Below are 27,882 nucleotides of genomic sequence, written 5' to 3' on the forward strand. Positions count from 1 at the left end.
CCTGGTTGTTTTTTTATTATAATAATAAGCTTCAAAATACTAACAATCAAAGCAAAAAAAAATCATCAAAATACTTGCTTACGCCATCTATTAAGAAATAGATTTTCTAACAGATTTATGGTAATTTATTAGTTAGTAGCTGAACTCAAAGACAGATGTCATTCCCTTTTTCTTCTATGAAATTGAATAACAAGTTGGAACAAATTCAAATTTTTTACAGATAATTACTTATTATTAATATATTAAAATATATAATTTTTGTCATTGTAACGATACGTTTTGAAACATATTGAAAACGAAACTTTTATTAATTAGTTATGAGCGCCATCTAGTCATTAGTAGGTAGCACTAATATACAATTTCTTATATTGATTATCGTTTAGTGATGAATTTGAAAAGTAAATATTCGCAATTATTCTTCCATTTATTTTGCATAAGATATTTTAAATCGTAAATTGTGTAATAGTATTTTATTTTAAACATATCATTAAAAGTATTTTCCTTCATTTAAAGATGTGAACTGTGAGGAAACATAACCTAACATTTCAAACTTCGAACACATAAAACCTTTTTTATTTTGAAATTTAATTAATAGATTATGCAGTGGGCTAAAACTCTTGATCAATAGTGTATGAACGTCTGGTATTTGTATTACAGTGAAATACATGTAGTTTACGTACTTTTTGTGTCGATTGTTAGTGAAGTAAAATACTCACCATCACGGTGGTTCGAGATTTTGGGGTTGCAATCTGACATAAACTTGACGTTGCTGTAACCTTAAATTTTTTTTATTCTTTTTGACGTGTTTACAGTTTTTTTTGTTTTCGTGTATATAGGGGCGATATTATAGAAAATAACGAAGAGTTTTTTCCTTTAAGACGAACACAAATTGATATGGGTCGACGAGAAGAGATACAATTTGTTATTGTTGAAAGTCACCAACGGCAGACCGATTGGCAAACAACAACGTCAAACGGAAAGTCAAGTTTATGAATCGGCCGTTTCCCAAACGTCAAAAGAGGTTTCAGTGTAGAAAAATAAAATTAAAAAAAAACAGTTTTTATTGAAAACAACCACTTATTTCATAAATGTAAGGTACAATTTGAAAACATGAATATACTAACAAATAATAACGGTAAAAATAAAGAAATACAAGATTTGTTGGTAGAATGTTGCTAATAAAAATTATTTTCAAATTGAGGTTAAGTGCGAATGTATAAGCAAAAGGGTTAAACACAAAATAATTCGTATTTCCAAATAAAAATACATTTTGAGATTAAAATTAAACCCCTACAACGAAAATATATACTGCAACCTTCACCCTATTCAATTTTCTAAAAAAATTAAAACAGTTCAAGGATATTTCCAATTTCAAAATCATCTTTTTTTGTTTCAAACATTTTTTTAAGTGAATTGCAAGGATTTTCCAGTGAAAAAGGATATTATTTCGCTGATATGATCCACAATGATCTTTTATTGTTTCAAAAACAGTTGAATATCCTCTAGAATCATCCTTCCTGAGCCAAAAAAGACATCTGATCCAAATTCATGGATCTTTCAATGAAAAAGGATATTATTTTGCTCATATGATCCACAATTACCGTTTCTGATCTATTTCCAAGAAAATTTTCCACCGTAAAGCTTTTGGAAGTGAATTTTTTTCCAATCGAAGTGAAATCAAAATATACGAAGCATTTTCTATTGCATATGAAGCAAGTACGTTCAAGAATAGTAGATTTTCAAAAATACCAAAAATTTTCTCCAAAATTCATCAAAAACATCAAGAATCTGTATAAAAACATCAAATACTTATTACTGGATATTTTTTTGTACCAAGTGGACGCAGAAAGTTTTACAAGAACTAGAGACTTGAAAATATTGCACTACCCTTGTATATAAGAATAAACAACTTTGATTCGGAGACGAAGTTTTTCAATTTCAATTTTTTAAATTCATTTCAGTGATATTTTCTTCGTTTTCCATATTATCCAATGAATTTGAAATAAAAAGTTTGGAATTAGAGAAAATTTCTTCTTTGGGCTTCTTTTTGGCACATTTTCTAATATTTCCAATTGATAACGGCGAAATTTTCTAAATTATCCTTTTCTTAAAGATCCTACGAGGTCCTTAATTAATTCAAATCGAAAAATATATTTTTTTTTCTATTAATAACTTTGTCCAAATTATGAACAAATATCCTTTATGTGTTTAAATAATTTTTTTATTGTTATTAAATTATCTAATAAAAATTTTTTTTATTATACAGTGTGATCCATTTCAATGAAAAAACCACACTGGAGTTTTAAGTACGGATTAATTTTAAAAATTTGTTTTTTTTTCAAATTTTAGATGAACAATCATTTTTTTAACCATTTTGTATCTTGAATTAATTTTTTTAAAAAAATCGATGTAAATAAGGATGTTTCAATTGAAATGGTCCACTAACAAACAAATGCGTTCTTTGGTAAACTAACCATCTAACAAAAAGATAAATTATTTAAAAATATAGAATTTACAAAATACTGTATGCACAAAAACAAAAAAAATTTGAAAAACAAAAAAAAAACTGTACAAAAACGAAAATAATGGTAATTTTTTATAAGGTAAACTATGTAAAATAACTCGATGTAAAATTTATTTATTACAGATTACATTACGAGGGTAATAAGAAAAGTAATTTTTTTCCTAAGCTAATTGACCTGTACCAAAATATATATATTCAAGGAAAAACACTTAAATTGGTCGTGTTAAATATTAAGGACACTTCTATTTTGGTCCGTACCATATGCGGGAACCCAACACCAAGTAAGTCTAAAAAGATTCAAGCTCAAACATTACAAAAAATAAAAAAAGTAATTTTTTAATTAATACGCAAAAGAAAACGTCAATTTCTACTATTTTATACACAATAAACCTTCCCCCAATATATAGCAATTCCCTTGTAAACATTTTTTGAAATAAATATACACAAAATTTGGGTAAATAGCAGTTTTACCTAATTTGCATAAATATTCAACAAAACAAGTTAGAAATAGAAAAGTTATGTACCAAACGACACTTATTGAGAGAAGAAGGAAGGAAGCAAAAAATAGAAAGTTACCTAGAAATGAAAATAATAATTGAAAAATTATGTATCAAATGACATTTTTTTAAAGATTTGGTAAAGAAAAGTGCGAATGTTTGCTAACTACATGGTATTGAAGAAAATAATTTTCTAAGTAAATAACTTATATACCAAATGACGTTTTTTTGAGAACGTTATGAATAATGAGTCGCAAAACTAGGTTGTATATACAAGGTTGATAAGTTTGACTACAATACATTGTGTAGCAATATTTGTCAATACCTTTGTGAGAATTAAAAAAAAATTAGGTAAGTACCAGTTTTTTCCAGTTTACTTAGTGATTCAACTATACAGCAATATATTGAAGATAATGAAGTTATGAATAGAAAAGTTATGTACCAAATGATACTTTTTTGAGAGATTTCACGAAGAAAGAAACAAAAAATAAGTAATTGAAAGAAATGAAGAAAATCTTCGAAAAAATATGTACCAAATGACGTTTTTTTAAAGATTTTTGGACTACAATACATTTTCTAGCAATATGTAGCAATCCCTTTGTGAGAAGTTTTCAAAATAAATACCAAAAAAATTGGGTGACAAGTTTTTCCTAATTTTCGTAAATATTTAATTCTAAAGCAAGTTATAGAAAAGTTACGTACCAAATTACTCTTTTTGAAAGATTTCATGAATAAGTAAGCAAAAAAAAGAAGAAAATGAAGTTATTAATATATAAATTATGTACCAATTGACACTTTCTTAAAATTATGAGAGAAACGTGCCAATATTTGCGAACTATATAAGGTATTGAAGAAAATAGATTCCTAAATAAACAACTTATATACCAAATGGCGTTTTTTTAGATTTAATAAAAAAGGAAAAATTTCATAAATATTTTTAGGTATTATAAAAAATGAAGTTATCAAAAGGGATTATATACAGAACGACACTTTCTTAAGTGCAATATTGGGCAAATATAAAAAGTACTGACGAAATCGTGAACAGAAAACTTATGTACCAAACGACGTATTTTGGGAATATCCTGAATAATGATTTCAAAAAATAGACTGCATATAGAAAATTGATATTTTTCAACAATATAAAGTAATTTGTTTAAAAGCATCAAGTATTAGGTACTAATTTGGAAATATCTAGTGTTGTGCACTATATTTTTTTCTACGATCAAGGGAATACATCCCATATTTAGCTCTATACATCGATCTGAGCGTGATGTGGTTTACACACGGTGGAAAAAGGACTCAGAAGCTTGAAAAATTATCTCAAAAATAGACGTGCTTTGTCAGGAACAAACCATATATTGATATATGAATAATTATTTTTAATGAAATTGAATTTTTTTGTTATTTTTTTTAAACTCTAAAGCGTTTTATTCGATATTTCATTTTTGGTTTCGAAATAATTTCAAAAAAGTCGAATTTTAACAGTACCTTTTTTATTTATTGTATATTCAATATTTTCGCATAAATTTTTTCACTACTGTTTTATGTTAAGTGCAATTTTTGGTTAGTTAATAAAAAATTTAAGACATCACTTTTCGTAATAAACCCTGTTACCCTTTCCTAATTAACGAACCATCTCCACGATCTAAATACCGAAAAATTATTTTAAAGTTGACAATAACTTCCCCTGGCTTCAAATGAAATTATTAATAACAATTTCGTTGATAATTTTAATCGTTTATAGACAAGATAAGTACGATTCTTCCAGTTAAGTATTTCCAAACAAAAAGAGTGGAAATATATGGAAGATATCATAATGGTTATAAACTTATGTACCAAATGAGGCTATTTTGAAAGTATCGCGAAGAAGTAAGCAAGTAAATGGGGAATTACTCAACTATACAAGACGTTAAAGATATTTAGTTATAGACAGAAAACTTATGAACCAAATGATGTTTTCTTTTAGAATTATGTCGTAAAAAAGAAATATGCAAAAGTTAGGTAACTATATGAACTAATGATCAAAAATTGGGTAGTCATACAAAATATTGAAGTAAATTTTTATAAAAACGACGTTTTTATAAAAAATTTATGAAAAAAAAAAACGAATGTTCGTTGATTATACAAGCAAATAACGAAAAAGAAATTCTCGATTGTTAGCTACCCATACAATATATTAGTTATGAACTGAAAACTTGTGTACCAAATGACACTTTTTTGAGATTTGAGGAAGCGGAAATGTAGAAAAGTTAGCTAACTATACCAAAAAACTATAGAATATGAAGTAATTAACAGAGAAATAATGTACCAAATGATACTTTTCTTATGATTTCGTGAATTAAGTACTAAACTACACGAAAAACCCCCAAAACTGGGTTTTTAAGTAACAAATCACGTTCTTTTTTTTAAAAAATGTCGTTAAGAAGAAGCAAAAATGAGCTGGTTCAGTAAAAAACCGTAACTAACAGAAAATTTATGTACCAATTTACTTTTTTGGGAACAAGTTGAGAATGAGAATATTGAATAACTACACCAAATACTAAGGAAAATGAAGTTATACATAGAAATTTATGTGCCAACTGACACTTTTTTGGAAATTTCTTGAAGAAGGAACCAGACAATGAGAATTTAAGTTAACTATACCAAAAGACTATAGAAAATAAAGTTATAAACAGAGAAATAATGTTCCAAATGATACTTTTTTGAAGATTTCGTGAAAAAAGTAACTCAGAATGGTAGTAAACTATACGAACAACTTAACAAATTGAGTTCTTATATACCAAATCACGTTTTTTTAAAAAAATATCATACAGAATGAAGAAGAAATGAGCCTACTATACAAGGTATTGAAAAAATGAGAGTAATCAACAGAAAATTTATGTACCAAGTCACTTTTTTGGAAATTTGTTGAATAAGAAAACAGAGAATGAGAATATTAGATAACTACACCAAAATACTGAATAAAATGAAGATATTGACAGAAAAATAATGGACCAAATGACACTTTCTTTAAGATTTCGTGAAGAAAATAGCAGGAAAATGCAGATACCGAAAATATTCAATTTATAAATGAACAACTTATGTACCAAATAACACTTTTACGGAAATTTCCAGAAGAATGAACCAGATAATGAGGTTTTTAGTTAATTATACAAAAAAAGTAGAAAATGAAGTTATAAATAGAAAAATAATGTGCCAAATGACACATTTTTAAGATTTCTTAAAGAATAAAGCAGATAAATACCAAATTACTAAGTACTGAAAAAAATACAAAAAAACTCATGTACCAAACGACGACTTTTAAAGAATTTGAAGGGAAAGGCCTAAAAATGAGGTAACCTTACAAGGTTGACAAATTTTAATATAAATATTCTCACTGAATATATTTTTTTATTACTGCATAGTCAGAAATGCGTTTGGAACTAAATCATCGTCTTCACAGACCTAAATTTTTCAATAAAAATCTAACGCCGAGGTAAAAAAAATGCATCCATATATTTCTGATTTTATCGATATTGGAAATACGTAATTTTCGATTTAAGTAAACTTTGCTTAAGTATTTTATCACGACCTTGGAAGATTGTCACGAAATAGTTGTGGTAATTAAAATAAGAAGTAAATTTGATGTTCTAAGGTTTTTTAAGGCACTATAACGTTAACGTGTTATTAAGAATTTGTTTCAAAACTATGCTAACTTTGATAAAATATTATATCCATATTTTTTTAAATATATATATATAAAAATTGTTTAATGCGATTGGTACCTACCAAAGCGTGAAAAGAAAAATAAATATCATACATATATATAAGAAGGAATGTGTTTTGTGATAATAATATTTACATTCCATTTGGAAATTGAGTTAAATAATAATTAAATTGATTTCGATTTGATTACTTAACTTTCCAAACAGATTTTCATATATATTGGCCATTAAAAATAACCCACCACTAAATTATTTCTGAAATTCGAAAAACAATTATGTACCAAACGACGTTTTTCTTAGAATCCTATGATAAACCATAAAATGCGAAATAACGAAGGTGTCATGTACCAAATGTCGTTTTTTTGGATATGTACTAAAGAAGAAAGCAGAAATGTTGAAAAGATAACTAAATTGAAAAGTTATGTACTAAAAGGCATCTTTTTGACAATTTCAAATAGAAGATAAAGGGAAAAATCTTGTCTGAAAGTTTTTCTTCGATTTTCATGAAAAGCAGAGTAAAAACGCAAATTTTTCCTGATTATACAAGGAAATCAAATAACAAAAATATCATGTACCAAATGCCTGCTTTTGGAAATGCACTAAATCAAAAATACAATATATTGAAAAAAATTAAGTTATAAACTGAAAAGTTATGTACCAAATGGTACTTTTATGAAAATTTCAGAAGTAAGAAAGCGAAAAAATCTCAATATTAGGTAACTAAACAAAAAACTCGAAAGCATGAGGTTATTTTGTACCAAATATCGTTTTCTCACAATGTCGTAGTAAAGAACGAAGCAGGTATATAGAAATGTTGGATTTATATACTAGAAAATGAATAAACGAAAAATGATTTTAAAACAACGAAAGTGTCATGTACCAAATATCGTTTGTTTGAAGAATACCTTGAAGAAGAAAGTAGAAAAGATTGAAAATTTTGAAGTAAATTAACTTGTAGTTTGAAAACTTATGTACCAAATGGCACTTTTATGGATATTTCAAAAGAAAGGAAGCGAAAAAATTAGATAAATCAACAAAGAACTCTGAAAATGAGATTTTTCTGTACCAAATGTCGTAAAGAACGAAGCACAAATATAAGAATGTTGGATTGATATACCAAATGATGCTTTTTTGGGGATTACCTTAAATTAGAAATATTGAAAAACAAGCTACTTATAAAAAATGTTAAAGTCAATTGAAAACTTATGTACCAAATGGCACTTTTTTGAAAAATTCAAAAGAAAGTAAGGGAAAAAAACAGAAAATTTGGTAACTCAACAAAGAACTCCAAAAAATGAGATTTTTCTATACCAAATGTTGTTAATATCATTGAATTAGAATGTACTTAATTGAGATATGAAAATATTGTTCAAAATATTGAAGTGGGTGCGTTATTTTTTCTGGGCAGTGTATTTTTTTTAAACAGGAGACTAGATCCAGGAAGATTTAATCTTCCATTAAGCACCACCGTTTTTTTTCTATAAATAAAACAAGACTAGTAACGTAAAATTACGTTATTTCTGGGATAATTCCATACAGTGTAATTCATTAATCAAAAAAATTTTTTTTTTCCGTAGAATTTACAATTTTTTTGATTTCATCTTTAAAAAATTGTTCACGCTTTGGTAATTGCCTTAAAAATATACTTATTACTGCCTTGGGTTCATTTGGCGATAGACATCACAACAGCCATTGATTTTAAACGAATCGTGTGATAGTGTTTAACAAAAAAACGAGATTTTAGAATAATGAACCAAATGACGCTTTTTTATAAATAAATAATGACGCCATGAGAAACAAAGTAAAAAGTGTTAATGTAAGTTAACGATACAAAGTAAATTCAATCGTTCGTAAATTCCTTCATTTTTATACGATATATTAAGGATATTTCCCATTTCACAAGGAAAAATTGTTGAAATTTAGGGTTAAAAATAAAGAACTCATGTACCAAATAACACTTTTTACGATATTATCTTTTTTTTAGAAAATTGAAAATGTCTTGAAGAGATTGTGATGATTTATGGGAAAAAAATGACAAATAATAAGAAGTCAACAGGGAACATTATTTACAGGGTGTATAGATATAAATGAGTTGTTTGGAAAATAAATAATTTCGAGAAAATTTTATGTAAAATGGCATTTAAAAAATAATGATTCCAAAGTAAAAAATGGTAAATAATCAATAAATTTGATTTGAATTATCTTTTTTTTTAAAGAAAGTTGAAAATGTTTTGAAGATATTGTGATGATTTATGGGAAAAATGGGGTGTATAGACATAAATGAGTTGTTTGGAACTGGATATTTTTCAATAAAGCTTTACTCAAAATATCCATCAAAACGGACAATTCCGAAGTAAAAATAGTGAAAAATATGATAATTGATAAAAAAAAACGATATAATTGAGACAAATTGGGATTTTTGTTAATCCCAATAGATTATTATATAAAATTCAACAATAATTTCCAAATATTTCGAAATCATTGACGTTTCATATATATTTTTTTAGAAAAATAAAGTTAAACTGTATGAAGAATACAAGCGAACAAAATTCACTTTTTCCAAATAATTATATACGTAAAAAATTATAAAAAAAACATGACTGTTTGGAAATAGGATTTTTGATCATAAAAAATGAAAAAAAATTATATTTTATATTAGGTTAAATAAGATTTCTTTTTCGTGTTTTTTTTGTAACTTTAAGTAAATTTAACAATGATTTATTCAGAGTAAAAAAATTTGTTAACTGGTTATCATCCTAATAATTCAATTTTTATTTTTTTTTCTATCGATCAAAAAAGGGTTAAAAATTCTGGTTTTTGCGTAAAAAAAATGAACAAAACGGAAAAAAACATATCGAAAATGTTTATAAAAAATCTCAACTTTTTGGATAATTGAAAAAGCATTATAGTTTAAAAACTTATCGAAATTTGAATTTTCAAACATAGATATCAATTTTCCCTTAAATACGTCGAAAAAATTTGTCAATAATTTATTATTTTTTTCGACCAAAAATACGGTAGGTAAATAAAAAAAGAAGAAGATACTAACGCAAATTCCAGTGAATCAAAAAACTCAAAAAAAATCAATAAAAAAGTAAGTTATAACTAAAACTACGATCACACGATCCGAACCGCGCCGGTTACAAAAATTATTACTATAACCATCTGTGGAGATAGGAACTAGACGTTTTTTTTAAATATACAAAATGGCCGAAGGCCGTGGCAATAATAGTATTTATGAAACATTGAACTATCACATCGATTAACCTGTCAAACAAATAATTAGTAACTATAAAATAAACTATGAATATAAATAACAAGACATAAATTTTTTTTTCTTGTAAAAATTATTGATCGTAATATGTAATATATATATATATATATATAATTTTTTTTTTTTTGATTAACTAAGTACGAACGGGCAGGACAACATCATCTCAACTTACCAACCGAACACCATCTCACGAATAAGCCCCGATATATTCGGGTTTCCACAATTGATTAGAAAAGAAATTATGTACAATCGCTATATCCCTATCGTGATCCGGGGTAGCGATAACCGGAGCGATAGTTACCCCATCCGGTACTAATATACCGAACGGTATAAGGGGATTATCGATAAGTTGTTTTCTGTTAGATTTGACGCGTAAAGGCACTTTTGCGGTGACGGTGTTTCCCCCGCCGTCGGTTCCCTCGTCGGCGGCGGCAGTGGTCGATGGTAACTTCATCAATTTTAAAGGTAACGGGAGGTAGTTAAATAAATCGCAATCAGTCGATTGCGAAGGTATGTCAGATTGGGATTTATTGTTGTTCTTCATCGTCGTATTATTATTGTTCTTACTTCTACAAATAAAAATTTTATTTTTATTAATATTAATAAATTCCGGTAGATGGAATCGGTGTTTTACCTATTGTGACTGCTGTAACTGTTCAAACCTAGACTAGCTATGAGTTTTTCCCTTTGTAATCTAACTCTCTTTGTGGTAATAACGAAGGCGCTTACGAAAGCTTTTTGACATACTTCGACAGTTTCCGCGGAAGGTAGTAGAGGTACCAAATACTTGCAGGTTATACGGCGAGGTGGTCGTCCCGACGTCGACGTTTCCGGTATATTCAATCTGGCTCGAAGGTCCATATGTTGTCGTAAAAATTTATTTTGTAAATCGGCTTCGCCGAGACCGTAAAAATGATTGAAGAGGTGCTGACGCGCCTCCATAGGCACATTGGAATCACATTTGTGAGGACATTGACATAATTCTTCTGTACCAACAAAAATTACATATTTTTTACTTTTTTCTATTTCATCATACGTAGTTTTACCGTTAATTAGTTTTATCTACAAGTTCTATATGAAGAAGAAGAAAGAACGTACATTTTTCAAAAAAAATTTATCCATCAGCAACTTTGGAGATAGATAACCTCCTCAACTTATCGTGTTGATGGATGATTTATACGCCCATCAACTCAGATCAATTAATCCAGGGATTTGTCATCAACTACTTTTATAATGAAAAGGAGATTCATAGAAACTACCCTTATTGGAAGGATGTAAATGAATAAATATCATTTATGATATATCAAAGATATTTTCCATTTCACAAGGAAAAAATGTTGAAATATTGAGTTAAAAATAAAGAACTCATGTACCAAATGACACTTTTTACGATATTATCTTATGTGGGTAACAAGATTTTAGAATAATGAACCAAATGACGCTGTTTTATAAATAAATAATGACGATTTTTTTAATGATGCCATGAGAAAGGAGTAAAAAGTATTAACAATACAAAGTAAAGAAGAAAATTAGGATTTTCAACTCACTAGAAGGTATGGAAGAAAATGGAGTTTTAAAGAAAAAACTCATATACCAAACAACATTTTTGTCGACGGAGAAGCAGTAAAATGTCATATTAGGTCATACTATACAGGGTGTATAGATAAAAAATGAGATGGAAAATTATGACCAAAATCAAACTATTTCATGTTATTTGAGGAGGAAAATGAATCTGAATTTTGAAAATAAGAGAAAAATTTTAGAATGTAATGAACAAATTTGGACGATTTTACATAAAAAAGTAAAAAATGATAAATAACCAAGAAATTTGATTTAAAATAATATAATTGATAAATGGAGCTTGAGGCGGGGTTATAATAAATCGAAATGTAATTAGAGTTCAATACTTCGTAAATTCCTGCATTTTTATACGATATATTAAGGATATTTTCCATTTCACAATGAAAAAATGTTGAAATTTAGAGTTAAAAATAAAGAACTCATGTACCAAATCACAAATTTTACAAAATTATCTAATTTTTTCGAAAGTTGAAAATGTCTTGAAGAGATGGTGATGATTGATGGAAAAAATGAAAAAGAAATAATAAAAAGTCAACAGGAAACATTATTTACAGGGTGTTTAGATAAAAATGAGTTGTTTGGAAAATGAATCATTTCGAGAAAATTTTATGTAAAATGGCATTTAAAAAATAATGATTCCAAACTAAAAAAATGGTAAATAATCAAGAAATTTGATTTGAAACGCTGAAATTTAGGGTCGAAGTTAAAAGTGAAGAGCTTATGTACCAAATGACAGTTTTTACGGAATTATCTTTTTTTTTTAAAGAAAGTTGAAAATGTTTTGAAGATATTGTGATGATTTATGGGGAAAATGACAAAGATATAATAAGAAGTCAACAGGAAACATTATTTACAGGGTGTATAGACATAAATGAGTTGTTTGGAACTGGATATTTTTCAATAAAACTTTACTCAAAATATCCAACAAAACGAACAATTCCGAAGTAAAAATAGTGAAAAATATGATAATTGATAAAAAAACGATATAATTGGGATGTTTGTTAATCCCAATAGATTTTTATATAAAAATCAACAATAATTTCCAAATATTTCGAAATCATTCTTATAGTGAATCGATCGTAGCAAAGACCAAGGAAGGTTCGTCAACCAATAAAGCTATGAAGACCTTTTTTTTGTGAAAGTCATCAGGATATTGTGAAATTTCCATGGCAAAAATAAACGAAATCGTCTAAAAATCGTTCTATCATTCGCACTATCGTCAGAATTCGACCTCAAGTAACGATTTCTTATTACCAATCTCAAAGAAATGACAAATCGTTCTATCATCCACAATATTCTAAGGATTTAACTTCGAGTGAGGATTTTTCATTTACAAATTTGAAAAAATGACTTTGTGCGTTCAGAATTCGTTTCTTTCGAAATTCCAAAGTTCACAGTGAGAGGATCGAATTTGTGAGGTACCTAATTTATCTTCAAACTTATCGACTCGTCCTCGTATACTACAAAAATATCGACGCTGCTTAAATTGAAACGAGGTTTTTTTAAAAAGTTTTTAGATCTCGGTAATGAAAATATTTGTTTACTTCGAGTTGAATACAGTTTGCATTTTCTATTTTAGATTCCTGACTTTTCCAATTTAGCAAACAACATTAGAGATAACGATAAAACGAATTTGTTTATATTATTTTCATGGTTTCATCAAGGCCATATGACGTTATCTAAAATATATCGAATCTAAATGCAAACAAACATCGTTTTTCTCAATAAAAAATATAAATATTAAGAACTTTTTCTATCTATACTGTATATACGTACGATCCTGTTCGGAATTAAAATATATTCGTGGAAATACCGGCAAAAAAATGTTGGAAAACCCATTTAGTAATTGATTTTACACCTTTTTAACCTTTTTATTAATTTAAATACTCAAAACTTTAGTACTTCGGCACGGCGTTTTCTTTGAGACACCCTATATATAAATCTGTATACAAAATTTATAAACATAATTAATTACACATAACTTTGTATAGCAAATGAATTGAAATAATAATAATAATCTGTTCGTCGACTATGATTGCATAACATATTTTAGATGTTTTTATATACTCAAGGATAAAATTTAATTAGGCACGATATCGCAGGTGAGTCCACAAACTGTTAAAAAAAAACAGAGGAGGAAAATGATGATCGTCTTCTTCGCATTACTAGAAAAATATTTGTGAAGTATCGATAAAACAAATAGGGACTTAAAAGGTGGAATTCCTGAAAATATCGTCGAAGCTACAGGAATTTTTTTCGAAGCCCCATTTGACGTTACCAAAGTCTGATATCCTTCGAGAAGCCGATCAGACGCTTTGACGTCATTGAGCAAGTTATGATGCTTGCACAAGTGATAAACCGTGCAGGGCACTCACAAATGACGTGGTCTGCGATTTAATTCCATTTTTAATCGTTTAAAAACAATTAAACTTCATATAACTAATAATTCTCCAGTACAGTGTTTGATTTTTCATTTCAATTTATCTTTTATCTTATCTATGAAGGTATAAAGTGTATATTTGTTCAAAATACGACTACGGCTTCGAACAGGTGTAAAACTAATAAACGATACGTTTAGGAATTTATATTAGAGACAGAATAGTGAAAAATCCTTAAAATCGGTGTGTTATCGTTTCAATTTCGAAATAAAACGTTTTTAATCTAAAAATTTATGTTACGAATTTATTAACTCCCCCTCGTACATCAATGACATATATTGCGGCCCTAAGGATGTACCTAATTTGCAAACAGAACGTATATATGACTCACCCGGTATATCAAAACCTAATTTATTGATTGGAAACCAATTTTTTTATATATTTTCGAGATTTAAACGTTTTGTTTGTAAACAATAAACTCGCTTTATGTAGAATAAAACAATATAGTTCGTCACCTAACCTCAAATTATTATAAATTATAAGGTTCTTTTAAACATTTCAATACTCCATTCTTTAATTTTTTAAAACCACATGTATATTGTATTAAAAATAATTTTTATATAAAATATGAGAATATTTCAAATCTCTAGGTCAAATATGTAATTGTTTATATATCTAATAATTTAAACAAATAAAATATGAAAAAAACTAAACACAGTGTCCTTATTAAACAAGATCGTTCGCGAACAGTCATTTAAAATTAGAGAGTTTAAAGTACATTCGTTTAATATTTCCATAATTCCGTAATTACGAACCTGTTATAAAAAAAATTTACACGTGCCCTAGCGACAAGGCCATCAGTTCCTTCTCAATAAATCGAATGACCTAGATATAGAAGGTCGAAAAAGTACCAAATTTTTTTTGTCTATATTTTAGGCCACGAACAGTTCCAATAAGGCAGTAAATTCAATTTCTACACCGATAAATAAATATGAAAAGATAAAACCAAGTAAAACTACGTAATATTGCAAATGATTCACACCGTGACAACCACAAAGTACATTGCGACTTTACGAAACAGCTATACATGCAATATATCTCAATGTAAACACTTAAAAGTCGACCATTACTTACCTGCCACCTTTTTGGCTGGTATCAATTTACCCGTACGGGATATGTAGGCTAATCCTGCACTGCGTAGATGCTTCTGGAGTTTTCTTTTCGACTTGGGAATGCCCCTTTTATCAAGACGTTCTAACATCGCAGTTGATTTTGTCGCCATTATTAATCTACACTTGCCTGTGGCGCTAACAATAATGAACTAAGTGCGAGCGAGAGGTCCTACTATCACATAATCTAAATATCCACAGTCACAATTACACAAATTAATATCTTACGTTGCCGGGTCCGATTATTTCGACACATTTCTAAGAAAAATAAATGAAATAATGTCGAAAGTATATTGAAATTAACAAATTAATTTTTATTAATGCCTCAATATTTAAAATGTACGTAATAAACATCAATTACCGATATAAGAAAAGTATTAAGTACTTCATTAAATAGTGATTAAAGATGTAAGTATAACATTGATATTAATATGACTTAATAGAGTATATTTCTCGAACTTTCCTTAGGAAAGGGGAGGATTGAGGAAATTATTATGTAAAAGAATATTTTTATCCCACTTTCTTCATCACATTTTGGAATTATAATGCATTTTGTCAACAGTCCGTAGTAATTTACTGTCTCTAATTTCCGCAATTAAAACAAAATTATGTGATATTTGACCTCATTACAAGAGAATTAACTATAAATGAACAATTATTTCATGTATAATTAAGAAAATTCGAAATAAATTGAATAAGATGAAGATAAATAATAAATTTTTTGCCATTATTTTTATTATAAATTAATTAATTGAGTAATATTAATATTGGAAAGCTAGAAAATATTTATAATCTATCTGATAGATTTGAAAATTTCTATATTTAATCATTTAAATTTAAAGATTTTAATTAGAATAGAAATAAGACAACGGTGTTATCGAATTTGTGGCCGTAGATATTTAGAGTAGTGTGCGAGAAAGACAACCTATTATCGCGTGGTCATAATTCGTGTTATTTTCGCGATCCATCAATAGATCGCGTTCGTTGTAAAAAAACAGGATTATTTAAAATATTTTTCGAGACCCTGGCGGCCTTGTGCGACGTACATCATACTCGACATGGTTTCAATGTTAGATATACTACGTGGTATTTCATACGATAAGGAAAAATACATCATTAGGCGTTTCCCAGCGATTTAGATATAATTAATAATATACAGGATGTAGATGAAATATGGAAATATTTGGAAAAACGCTCAACATGTTCAAAATACTCAAATTCCACAGAATTTTGCGCAAATATCAAACAACTTCACTTGAAATTATGTAAAAGTTTTCAATTTGAAATAAATATCCAAACATTATTAAAATAAACTGCTGAAATTGTTCAAAATACTTAAATTTTGCAGAAATCTGGGCAAATATTTATGCAATTTCACTTAAAAACACGTAAAATGTTTTCCATTTGAGATACGGGTGCAAAAATTAGGAAAAAACTGCTTAAAATGTTCAAAACACTTGAATTTGACAAAAATTTTTAAAAATAATGGAAAAAACTGATAAAAATGTTTCAAAATACTTAAATTCGATAAAATTTTTGAGCAATTATCAAACAACTTTGAGAAACATCCAAAAATTATTCTAAAAACTGTTCAAAACACCTGAATTTAATAGAAATTTGATAAAAAATTTCAACAACTTCACTTGAAAACATGTAAAAAGTTTTAATATTCGAGAAATATGCAAAAATTATCTAGAAACCTGAATTTGACAGAAATGTTCAAAAATTATTGAATAAACTGTTCAAAAATATCAAAGACCTGAGGCAAATATTCATAGCTCTAAAGGAGCCTTCCAGTAGCTTATAAAACAACAGAAAAATAAATGTACCTGTATTTTGACTCACCCTGTATTAAATTTGAACTATACTAACCTAAAAAATATAATAGCTTCTAATTATAGAGGGCATTAAACTTGTTACAATTTTCGAAAGAATTTTTGGCCACCCTGTATACAAAACAAAATATTAATGAAAAAATTATGAAAATGAGTCAAAAAAATATCCAAAGACAAACATTTCAACATTTTTTTGCTAAAAAATACTAGATATTTATAGTTAATTTCAATTTCATGAATATTCAAACCACATTGCAGTAAAAATTTCAAAACTTCATCAAGTTTAGAGGTTAAAGTACAAAAAAATCTACAAGTTGCAAAAAAATTTATTTATTTAAATGTATAAGATCTGCTATCACCCTGAAGGGCTAGAAGTAATGTAGTCGCTTTATTTACAACAAAATAACACTCTTCATTTCCATAACTATGCACAAAGCTTAAACTACTCCTTAGTTTTATATAATGAGTTTTATGAACGCGTATGATTCCTCGTTTTTGTTGTTCACTGTATTTTAATAAATCAATATTAATACAAGTAGCAACTTCCCCAAATAGCGTGTTAAGAGCATCTACAATCAATTGTTTGAAGTAAACAGGCGTTAGTACTATCTTAGTTGGTTGATAAAATTCCCTAAAACAAAATATAGGCCCTGTTTTTACCTTACCATTCAATATTTGGTTACCTAACTTTCACAACACTCGTATTAATAAAAGATAAAGATTTTAATTTTTAGACAAGAAATTTAATTTATTCAATAAATTTATATTTACAAGGAAATATCTAAGAAGAAATAATCACACATCTTTGTAATTATTACTATAGTTTCATTTTTTAATTTCAACGTTGTTCCAATTTCGAACCTTAGTTATAAATTCTTCTTCTTTTTATATTCTGTTTCTAAGAGCACCAGGTCTTTTCGTAACACAGTTACCTCAATACTACGAGAAGTAAGTTGGTTATACTATGATGGTAGAGGACATGGGGTGGATAGAGATTTTTTTCTAAAGCTATATTTCCTATAATTCGATAGAGATATAAATGGATGTAGAATATATTGATATAGTCAGTATTTATCATAGCAAATATCTCGTCTATTCTTTTGTGGTATTTACTTTAAAGCTTGAGAAAACAGTGGTTTAGTCAATTCTTCTTTACCATAATCTGTCATATGTTTATTTAAATGTCAGTGAACTGTCAAATAAACACGTTTTGGTTATTTTTATTTAGGTGATATTTTTGTCCGTTTAATATAATATAAGTGTAAACAATGGTAAGTAGGTTCGGAGCAAAGATTAGTAATAACACGTTAATCAAAATTTTATCTTTTCAGCCTAAAAATAAAATTGATAAACAAAATTCTGTTACCTTTAAATTGGTACACAGAAGTCAACAAGATCCTTTAATTGCCGATGAAGATGCTCCACAAAGGGTTCTTATACCAATAAAAGGTAAACAAAAAAACTTGGATAATATTTTTAAAAAGAACGAGCCAGTTATTGAAGACGAAGATATTAATAATGAGGACATCAAATTCGGTGAAATTGAAGATGAATTGGATTACAAAATTAAATTACCCTCATCGGTATTCCCTTCAAAAGTCGAAGAAGAAATCGGTATGTTGGGAAAAGCTGCTCCTGTATCAGGTAAACAAAGTTGTTCAAATGTACTGGATTTTTTTTTAAACAAATTTCATTTCAGGTCCTCAGTTACATTTAGATCCAGAAGTTGTTGCTGCTATGGATGACGATTTCGATTATTCAGATCCAGAAAATGAACTTGAAGATAATTTCATAGAATTAGCAAATGCTGCAAACGATTCTGATGATAATGATATGTCAGGTTGTGATTCAGAAGATTTGGACGAAGTTAATTCTCTACTGGATTTCGATGCTTTCGAAAAAGAAGAAACCAAATCCAGATTCACGGAATATTCTATAACAAGTTCGGTTATAAGAAGAAATGAACAACTCAGTTTACTGGATGAAAGATTCGAGAAAATGTATGTCGGATATGACGATCAAGAGATAGGAGCTTTGGATTGCGAAGAGATCGAAGGAGAAGTATCTGCAGATGATATAATCGCTCGTTGTGCTGGGGATTTACGACAATTTCAAATTAACGACGACGAATCCGAGAAAACGGAGCTAGCTAATAAAATTAAGAAACAACTGGAAGAAGGTACTTTTAAGGAGGAAGAAGAATTTGTGGAAATCAATGAGAATCCTAAAGAAAAATGGGATTGCGAAAGTATTTTAAGCACTTATTCGAATATTTACAACCATCCAAAGTTGATATCCGAATCCCAGTCTGGAAAAATTAAAATAGACAAAAAGACAGGAATACCCCACGCTTTTAATCGCTCTTCTCTTACATCAAAAGCTCTAAATAAATTCAACGAAGGAAACGAAAAGTTACAGACTTCCTCGTTTGATCAACGTTCTGTTATTTCTATTCGATCTAAAAATGAAACACCAGAAGAAAGAAAAGAAAGAAAGAAGAAAGTCAAAGAGTACAGACGAGAAAGAAGACTAGAGAAAAAATTGAACACTGAAGCATTTAAAGACGAAGCTAAACGACAAGTTAAAATTGCTATAAATAACAAAAATAACATACAAGGAAATAAAATTTTGTAATTGACGTGTTTATTTTTATTAAAAATCTCCTATTTTAATCAGAATTTGAAAATCATGCGTAATATATATTGGTTGTATTAGTAATAACAAGTCATATTGCAATAATGCAATGCAATAATTAATTTCTCTATGGTCATAGTTTATACCATAGAGCTCAAAAGTGTAAGTGACGAGAAGCCGAATTGTAAAAAAAAAGAATTATTTTATAACAGGCCATATTATAAAGGACGATCTACTTTCATTATTCTCACACAATTCTATGCATTATAATTTTGTACTTATTATATGCCCTATGTTTTGTAGAAGTGTCCTTGATTATGAATTATAATTTCTCTATGGTTATGGTGGGTGTCTTAAAACGTAAGTGACGAGACACCGAATCGAAATAAAAGAAGAAGAATTATAAGTCAATAATGTCAAATATGTCTTCACGTCACTTTTTAGTGCCATCTCCCTATCTTAGTTTGTTTATTTATTTATGTGGGGTTAATGTGTAATGTACGGTTATTAAAAAACGGTTTGAATAAATTATGAATATCCGATATCGTCTATATACGTCCTCACTTATCGAGTGAATTATTTAGATTCTTGATGACAAATAAATATCGACGTAAGTATTTTGTTTATACATCTTTTGTAGATAGTTTTCTCGTTAGTTTTACTTTGAATATTCTATGTTTAATCATCAAAATTGGTTCCAATAGTTCTAATACGTTTTTAATTTATATTTGATTTCGATTATACATATGGAAAATCTGCTTAAATTTCTTAAAACCTTGAAGGCAACCAACTGAGATCCCCTACCAACCGATCGTTATTATAACTCGAAATTAAACTTTTGTCTATATGTACGGAGCAGAATATATTTAGTATCAGAGAGATAATTCGTATATTGATCAATTGTTAGTAAAAATAACGAGGACAAAAGGAGCATTATTATCTCCAGACATATATATATATGTACAGTTTTGGTGATAGTACTTTTCTAAATTATATTGAACGTTACATTTTTATGTTTTTAAACAATAAAAACATTTCTTACAAGGTCATTAAATTATTAATCCAATATATTTACATAAACAGTGCTTATCTAAACAAAGTTAAAATTCAATAAATAATTAAGTAAATATGTCTACTATATAAAACAGAATCGTTTTTAATAAATTTCTAGCTTAATTTTTCCAACAAAAACTGAATAATTTTATCATTTAATTATGATTTTTGAGCTATTGTTGGTCAAATGATGACAAAAAGTTTGAATTATACAAATTGAAATATATTAAATATGAATTATACAAATTGAAATATATTAAATATAGTAATGAAAAACTAGCATTTCATCGTTAGATTTAAAACAAATTATCGAAATTCAGTGACTGTCGTGTTTTTTTTTCCATAATTTTGATTATATTACATACTTTCTATATACGTGCTGTGGTTTCAAATTCAAATGAATTATTAGATAAAATGAAGCCAAATATTACAATGTTTGAAAATATTTCAAATAATCGCGAAATAAACCGTAAAAAACAACACCCTGTATTATACGATTTAGATTTCATTGAAAAGCATAATTCGCCGAGTTGCTGTCTACTTTATTATACAAATTTATATTTAGTTGAAGAGTGAGAGTGTCATTGCCTTGGCTTTAAATATACATTTTAATTTGTTAAATTTCGAATATTCAGTGACGTTTCTCGTTAAATCGCATTAATTCGGCGTTTTTAGACGTAGCTATAATTATAATTTCTTCAATAATGAAATCATCACTTAATAGTTTTGTTTATATGAAAATTTCGCATTAAAATCTTAATTAATTAATTAAATATAGTATAAAAAATTTTCCATTCGCCCTTTCCCCAATTGTAATTTTTCAACCCCCTAGAACAAGTTCATTCATCCCTAAAACCGTTTGAATGTATTTCTAACCCTCTAATACGCCATTTAATGTATCTCTGTGTAAAATGGTATCAGAAAACGAAATCGAATCTAGGGACATTCTGTATATATTTATTTATATTGTACCAAAATTTATTATTATTAAGAAAACAAAATAAATGCATATTTTTTTATTTAATACAATCGTTTCTTTATTGACTGTTTTCTTGTATCGTTCTCGTTGATTTTTGTTTCGAAGTCACGTAGATCCTTCCATTGTCCTCTTTATTATTGATTCAGGCAGATTGAGATTTTAATTAATCATTAATTAAACAAAATATGATATAAAATATATTCCACAAGCCACTTATCATACACGACACTGGTAAGGTGGTTATCCCATTTTCAATTTTCAACCATATACCATATATATACGAAAATTCTCAAATTAGGTTATAAAACAATTTCATATCCGACTGTTGTCACGTTTGAAAGAATATATATATATATATATATATATATATATATATATATATATATATATATATATACGTTTTTTTTGTACCACCAAAGAAGTATATGGGGGTCTTTCGACGAACCATCTTTTTTGTCTCCCATTCGACTTGAAACATGGTCGGGCATTGATCGGTGACTCCGAACTCGGCTTCGGGTCTTTACGGTCGTTATCGGTTCGTACAGCGCGCTATACTTGAGAATATCTACCGGGATACGGTCACAAATATACGCTATTGTCGGTTTTAAATTGGGATTAAAGATATTATAGAATTTAAAAGTGCTCAACGTCATTATAGGCAGAATATTCTTACAATTTATGTATTGGTCCTTCATTAATGTATATCGTTAGCCAAAATTGTAGCTTCTTCACATCATAATCCCATCTTAGGTTATTTTTGATGTCTCGTGGGTAGTATGTTTGTATTATATATATATATATATATATATATATATATATATATATATATATATATATATATATATATATATATTTGCGGTCCTGCTTGTTGCTATTTAAAAGATTTTATTCTATTATTTTTTCTTATGAACCTTTTTTGTTTAATTAATAATTTTGTGAATAAAATCCAATGTATTAAAAATATATTGTAGAGGACGAGTTGTATTAACATCTGGTGTTTTTAGTTATAATTACGTATTATTGTTTTTTTCTCACTTTGTATAAAATTTAGTTAACAAATATTTTATACATAGTCTTATAAGGATAAATATGTAGTGCTGGCAACGTCGATTGAAAATGTTTGAATGAACGATTTTGTGACTATGTCTGTCGAGACGGAAATCGCGGCTTGCCGCGGCGCGGTCGGCAGTACATGTTTGTCACGGACATGATAACTTCGCCCTATCCGAGCCACTGTTTACTGCCTAACAATAGTGCTCTATCTCCTAGTGTACCGAACAAGTTTTTAAAAAGCTTTTTGTGGAACCAACAGTGTTTTTTAACGATTAAACAAGCTGTGACTCCGTATGTTGGGTTTTGGAATAGTTTTTTGTTCTTCCATCAATCAGTTCCACTACAAATTATGGAAACTAGGTATTGTTTTATTTTTTTTTTAATTATTTTCTTTTGTTATTGTAGTTAATAGATGGGTAATTAAAATTCGTGATTAACAGATGTGCGTTGAAGTTTTTGTATTTATAAAAAGTTGTTATACCGACTTGCATAGTTTCGTGTCGGAACGCCCATAAGGTTCGTAACCCTAAATCCGACATTCTCTTTCTCCCCCTAGCTGGATATATATCGACGATTCCAGTGGAGGCGTTCGAAGGGTGTGTCTTTTTTTCGTTTCTTTCCATCACGTATTAATCGATTTCTTTTTTAAAATTTATTGTTTCAATTAACACAATGTCAAATTCTCCCTACCAATATCGTGTTTGCTGCCTACCGAATTTTTGCAAGGTTATTAGCACGCTTCTGTCGAAATATCAAAATTTTGCAGTTAGTTTGAATTATATTTTGTATATTAACAAAAGTGTACGTGGGATTTTTTCTTAATTTACTATTTATTTTATTTGCGACATTTACCAAACAATGGATTACGTGTTTTGTACAGGTAATTTAATTTTACAACCGTATTTTAAAATAACAGTCACTTTTTCCACTGCCCGTTCACTAGTTATGAAACAAAGTATCAAATTAGTTATTAGACTAAAAGTTTATTATTTTTTCGAATGGAATTCAGGCCCCAATCGGGACCTTTTCGGGTCCCCTACCGAAAACGTGTTTTTACGGTCGTTTGGTATTAAAAAAGAAGAAATTTTCAAATAAGGGGTGTAACTTAACTTAGATCCGATACTCAACTTCCCTAGCTTACTATCTTTTAATAAAACTATAAGAAGCAGACTGGACACAAAATCGATCAAAAGTTTTTACCCACCCTATAATTTGTATTGTTAGATTCATCTATGTAACCCCCTTTGGTATTTATTATTTCAGTACATCATCTTTGCCTTCTCTGCAACAACTTCGACAGATAATCGGCGTCAATTTGGTGCTAGAATATTCCAAATATGTGAAGCGCTTTCTAACTGTTTTATTTTCCACACAACAACTCGAAGTCGGGTGGAAATTGGGCGAATGTGATAGTCAAATCATAACTCAGTACATTCTTCCATGCGCTGACCAGAACGTTCAATATTTTTTATAGCCTTCCTTTGTAAAAATCCCTTTAATTTTTACCAGATATCCAGTCGCCTTTTCGCAAAAACATCCCCAAACTTTTAAATACGAGATTACACATGGATATAACAACCGTTCTTTCTTTGACCTGAGCAAACTCTTTTCTTAGATCCAAAAATTTCAAATTTCGATTCATCAGTCCATGAAACTCTCTCCCACTCTTCGCGCGTTCAATTTTCATGTTCTTTAGACTACTGCAAGTTATTTTGATATCTTAAAAGAGATTTCCTCACTTTTCGAGGTGGCCCTGAACGTTATGTATCGCCAAATCTCCTTGTGGATCAATTTTTTCTCACTCTTCTACGTAGCCTATGAAGACTCGTGATTAATGCACGTTTTGAACCAATGGTTGGTCCAAAAATTATTATTTTTGGTTCGTAAGACATCGGTTCGATCTTCAAGTGAGAAATTTCGTTTTATTTGTGAATTATTTTGAAATTTAGAACTTTTGAAAGATAGTCCAAGTCAATTTGACTTTCTTCACTTTTTGAGGTCGCCCTGGACGTTTTGTATCGCCAAATCTCCTGGTTGTTACAATCACTCGTGGAGCTACGAGGCTGGAGGCTGGAATCACCTGGCCAAAGAAAGAAAACAAAAAATCAAATTTGAAACATGCTGAATAGATTTTGTAGGTGAGGCCAGGTACTTCTGGAATCATCCTCGTACGCAGGCATGTACAGGTGGGTTTTATATCCATCACAAATCGAGTTTGCTCAAAATACATTTTGATATCAAGATATAACTTTAATTTGCAATTGATTTTGTCAAAAAATGTCCAATAATTGATTAGACAATCTTACGAGGTTATTTACAGGATATGGATGTTGGTGTGCAATAAAGGAAACTGTAATTTTTAGTTTAAAAATGAAATATCTCGCTTTATATTCGTTGTAAACATGAAAAAAAAATATTTGTAACGTTTTGTAATGTAAACAATTACTATATAAATCTTTTTCATTCGAAATAATACACGTTTCATTACGAGATTAAAAATTTTGCAACTCTAATTTTGAAATTATTAACCAAGAAATATACTAACAAGTTTTTTTTGCAATTTACTAATTCCTCGTCAAGGTTAACATCAAGGTATGTTAAAGTATTGTTATATTCGGTATTTATTTCATTTTATTGTGGGTACATACAAAATCGGATCTCTCGTAAACGATAACAAGGCAATTTTTTAATCAAGGTAAAAACGGCCGCGTCTTTTCTTTGTTGGAACAGGTATTTCTGGAATCACCCTCGTATAAATGGTTTCAAGAATTTTTGGTAATTTTTTTCTTACTTGGCAGATTGAATTCAGACTCATATTCTTCAATATTTCCTCATTTTAAAGCAACTCCTGAATGTCACTTCCAACCTCCCGGATTCTTCGTCATCTTCCACAGTCAAACTTGCCACATTTTTTTCCTGATTATAATCCCAATTTTGAACTTTCTCTTTGAAATTAAAGCTTCAAATCACGTCTTTGTTATATTTTTTTAATGCACTAGGAGGATTCACTGATCTGCGAGTCATCATTGATTTGATGAAACAACCTCCAGGTGCTTTAGAATAGACCAGCAATGTAGTTCTATCTTTTGCTGCCTTGGGTCTCCGGACTGTTCCCTAATAAGGTAGCAACGACTTTTCAAAGTGACCTACCTGTTTGGGGCTAACATCTTCTGGTTTTAGAAAGCTTGAATGTAACTTCTTTGGTTATTAACAGAAGCCACAAGAACTGTCGAGAGTTTGTCCGATCTTCTCCAGGTGGTAGTTGACATTGTCCAATGATCATACCAACTTTCCTTAGCTCGTCTTTGTTCCATGAAAGGACCTTTTTACACCAGTTATCGGGATAGGAAACAAATATTTTAGATTGTTTAAGACCTAGGGTCTTATTCCAAGTTTCCAATTTCTTTTCGTTTTCCAACTTCTTTATGACTGTTTTGGGAAACTTGGTTTTTCTCTTCCAAAGCAGTGCAGTTTTGTCATTATCAAACGGTTGCAAATTCTTTCTGCTGCAGCAGTATCTACAGGTGCAGTTTAATTTTATCTTCCGATCTTTCATTTGTACGTTTATACAACTACCACTCTAAAATGTTTTATTTTCTCCGGGACCTTTGGACTAATCAGGGGCATCTTTTCTTTCGTTAGGGATAATTCTATTTTCGTTTTGTCTATGGTTAGTTCACGAATAATTATCGTTGATAGTGGAGATGGAAGTTACAGACGGAATTATTTTATCTTAGGATTATTCTTATCGGTTGTTGACGTTGGATGAACGTGGTATAGATACAATCGATTATCTTTGCAATTAACATTTGATATTTCCCTTTTATAATGGCCAGGAGTTAGGTTAGGGGAGTTCTAGGTTGTGAATTAGGATTCATTAATGAAAGACCATCAAAAATCTAAACATTTGATAGTTGAGATGGGTATGGGTATGTCCAAAATGGCATTTAGTTTAAAATCTAGTAAAAAAACAAAGAAAAAATTTTTAATTGGTGAAAATTGTTATGATCTAACGGATCTACGAGGGTTGATTATTTTGCTACGTCCCTGTCCAATTCACTTGAACTTAAGTTGAAAATCTAGTAAAAAAACAAAGAAAAAATTGCTAATTGGTGAAAATTGTTATGATCTAACGGATCTACGTGGTTTAATTTTTTTGCAACGTCCCTGTCCTATTCACATGAAACGTAAAGATGTTTTGGTATGTCCAAATTTATTAATATTTATTAATAATTATTTCTATTAAATTTTATAATCATCGTACATTTTTTTAGTTACAAAAAATAGAACCGTTATACGGGGGTATTCTTTTTACTTTTATTAATTTCAATGGCGATTTTAATACATAAAAAATTGTGAAATATTTAACAGTTTTGATTTTTTCGTCCTTGCTTTATTACGTAACTTATTTCATTAGGTATAGAAGTTATTTAAAGAAAACAATTACAAGGTGTTTTACTAATACAATGTGTTTATTAAATTGGAAACACGTGGAAAAGTCTTCGATCTAAAAAAAATTCTTTTATCCTTGCGCACACACACACAAGTTTCATTAATTGAATTTGCTCATGGTTTTTTCTATTTTATCCAAAAATAATAATTTGCATTCATTGTTTTATCGATATGAAGGTAACCAAAAATCAAATTCGTTTTGTATCGCGTTGTTGCCGGTTTTGTCGATCCTAACTCACTACTACGAATATAACAGCGACATCTCCTATTGAACGACATAATTAACTATAATTAAATATTCTAAATATGTCCTAAAGGTGTTAGATCAACGTCATGTCCCCTTGAACAGTTTATTGGTAATATAAGGTGATTAACAATGTCAATATTCATTTTATTTAGCATATATTTTATTTTTATTAATAATTTTTTTCTAAATATCTCTTCTGTTTTGTTTAACATGTTTTTATGTATCTAAGAAGTTGTTCTTTAATTAAAGAAATGTAAAATGTAAAAATAAGGGATTAAAAATTTGAAAAATGCGTTTATAAGGTAACTAGAACAGATAATTCCATTTGGAAGCCAATAAAAAAGTTGCACAAATCATTTTGATTGGTAAACAAGGCAAAAACCCAACTTCCTAAAATACTACTTGTGAAATAACTGAAGACGTCACTTCGCAGGATTGAATCCCTTGCCATCAATTTATATTTCGACGCAAACGCAAAATAAAAATCCTGGAGGACAAACAA

At 28.7% G+C, this 27,882-nt stretch overlaps 3 protein-coding genes across 4 annotated transcripts in view; 2 read left to right on the top strand and 1 right to left on the bottom strand.

The window, feature by feature from the left end:
* Positions 1 to 1,043: 1,043 nt before the first annotated feature.
* LOC130445411 (uncharacterized) lies at positions 1,044 to 15,275 on the bottom strand. Its single transcript, XM_056781014.1, has 3 exons — positions 15,093 to 15,275; positions 10,634 to 10,985; positions 1,044 to 10,568 (listed from the first exon to the last, which is right to left on the bottom strand). The coding sequence occupies exons 1-3, from the start codon at positions 15,238 to 15,240 to the stop codon at positions 10,187 to 10,189; spliced, it is 882 nt and encodes a 293-aa protein (XP_056636992.1). The 5' UTR covers positions 15,241 to 15,275; the 3' UTR covers positions 1,044 to 10,186.
* Positions 15,276 to 18,064: 2,789 nt separating this feature from the next.
* Positions 18,065 to 19,600, top strand: LOC130444944 (protein LTV1 homolog). The gene is made up of 3 exons (XM_056780338.1): positions 18,065 to 18,233; positions 18,294 to 18,606; positions 18,662 to 19,600. Exons 1-3 carry the CDS (start codon positions 18,231 to 18,233, stop codon positions 19,594 to 19,596), a joined length of 1,251 nt encoding a protein of 416 aa, XP_056636316.1. The 5' UTR covers positions 18,065 to 18,230; the 3' UTR covers positions 19,597 to 19,600.
* Positions 19,601 to 20,054: 454 nt separating this feature from the next.
* LOC130444864 (protein gustavus) overlaps positions 20,055 to 27,882 on the top strand; it is a 28,383-nt gene continuing 20,555 nt past the window's right edge. Inside the window, exon 1 of one of the 2 annotated variants that reach the window (XM_056780185.1) lies at positions 20,055 to 20,206. Coding sequence is in view for 1 of the 2 variants with exons in the window: in XM_056780184.1 (XP_056636162.1) it covers positions 22,821 to 23,041 (221 nt within the window). In the remaining variant the exon portion in view is untranslated. Of the gene's footprint in view, positions 20,207 to 22,785; positions 23,042 to 27,882 lie in introns of those variants that run through there. The other variant, XM_056780184.1, reaches the window with a different exon arrangement.

Source organism: Diorhabda sublineata, chromosome 6 (assembly GCF_026230105.1).
Source record: "Diorhabda sublineata isolate icDioSubl1.1 chromosome 6, icDioSubl1.1, whole genome shotgun sequence".
NCBI classification, from domain to species: Eukaryota; Metazoa; Arthropoda; class Insecta; order Coleoptera; family Chrysomelidae; genus Diorhabda; species Diorhabda sublineata.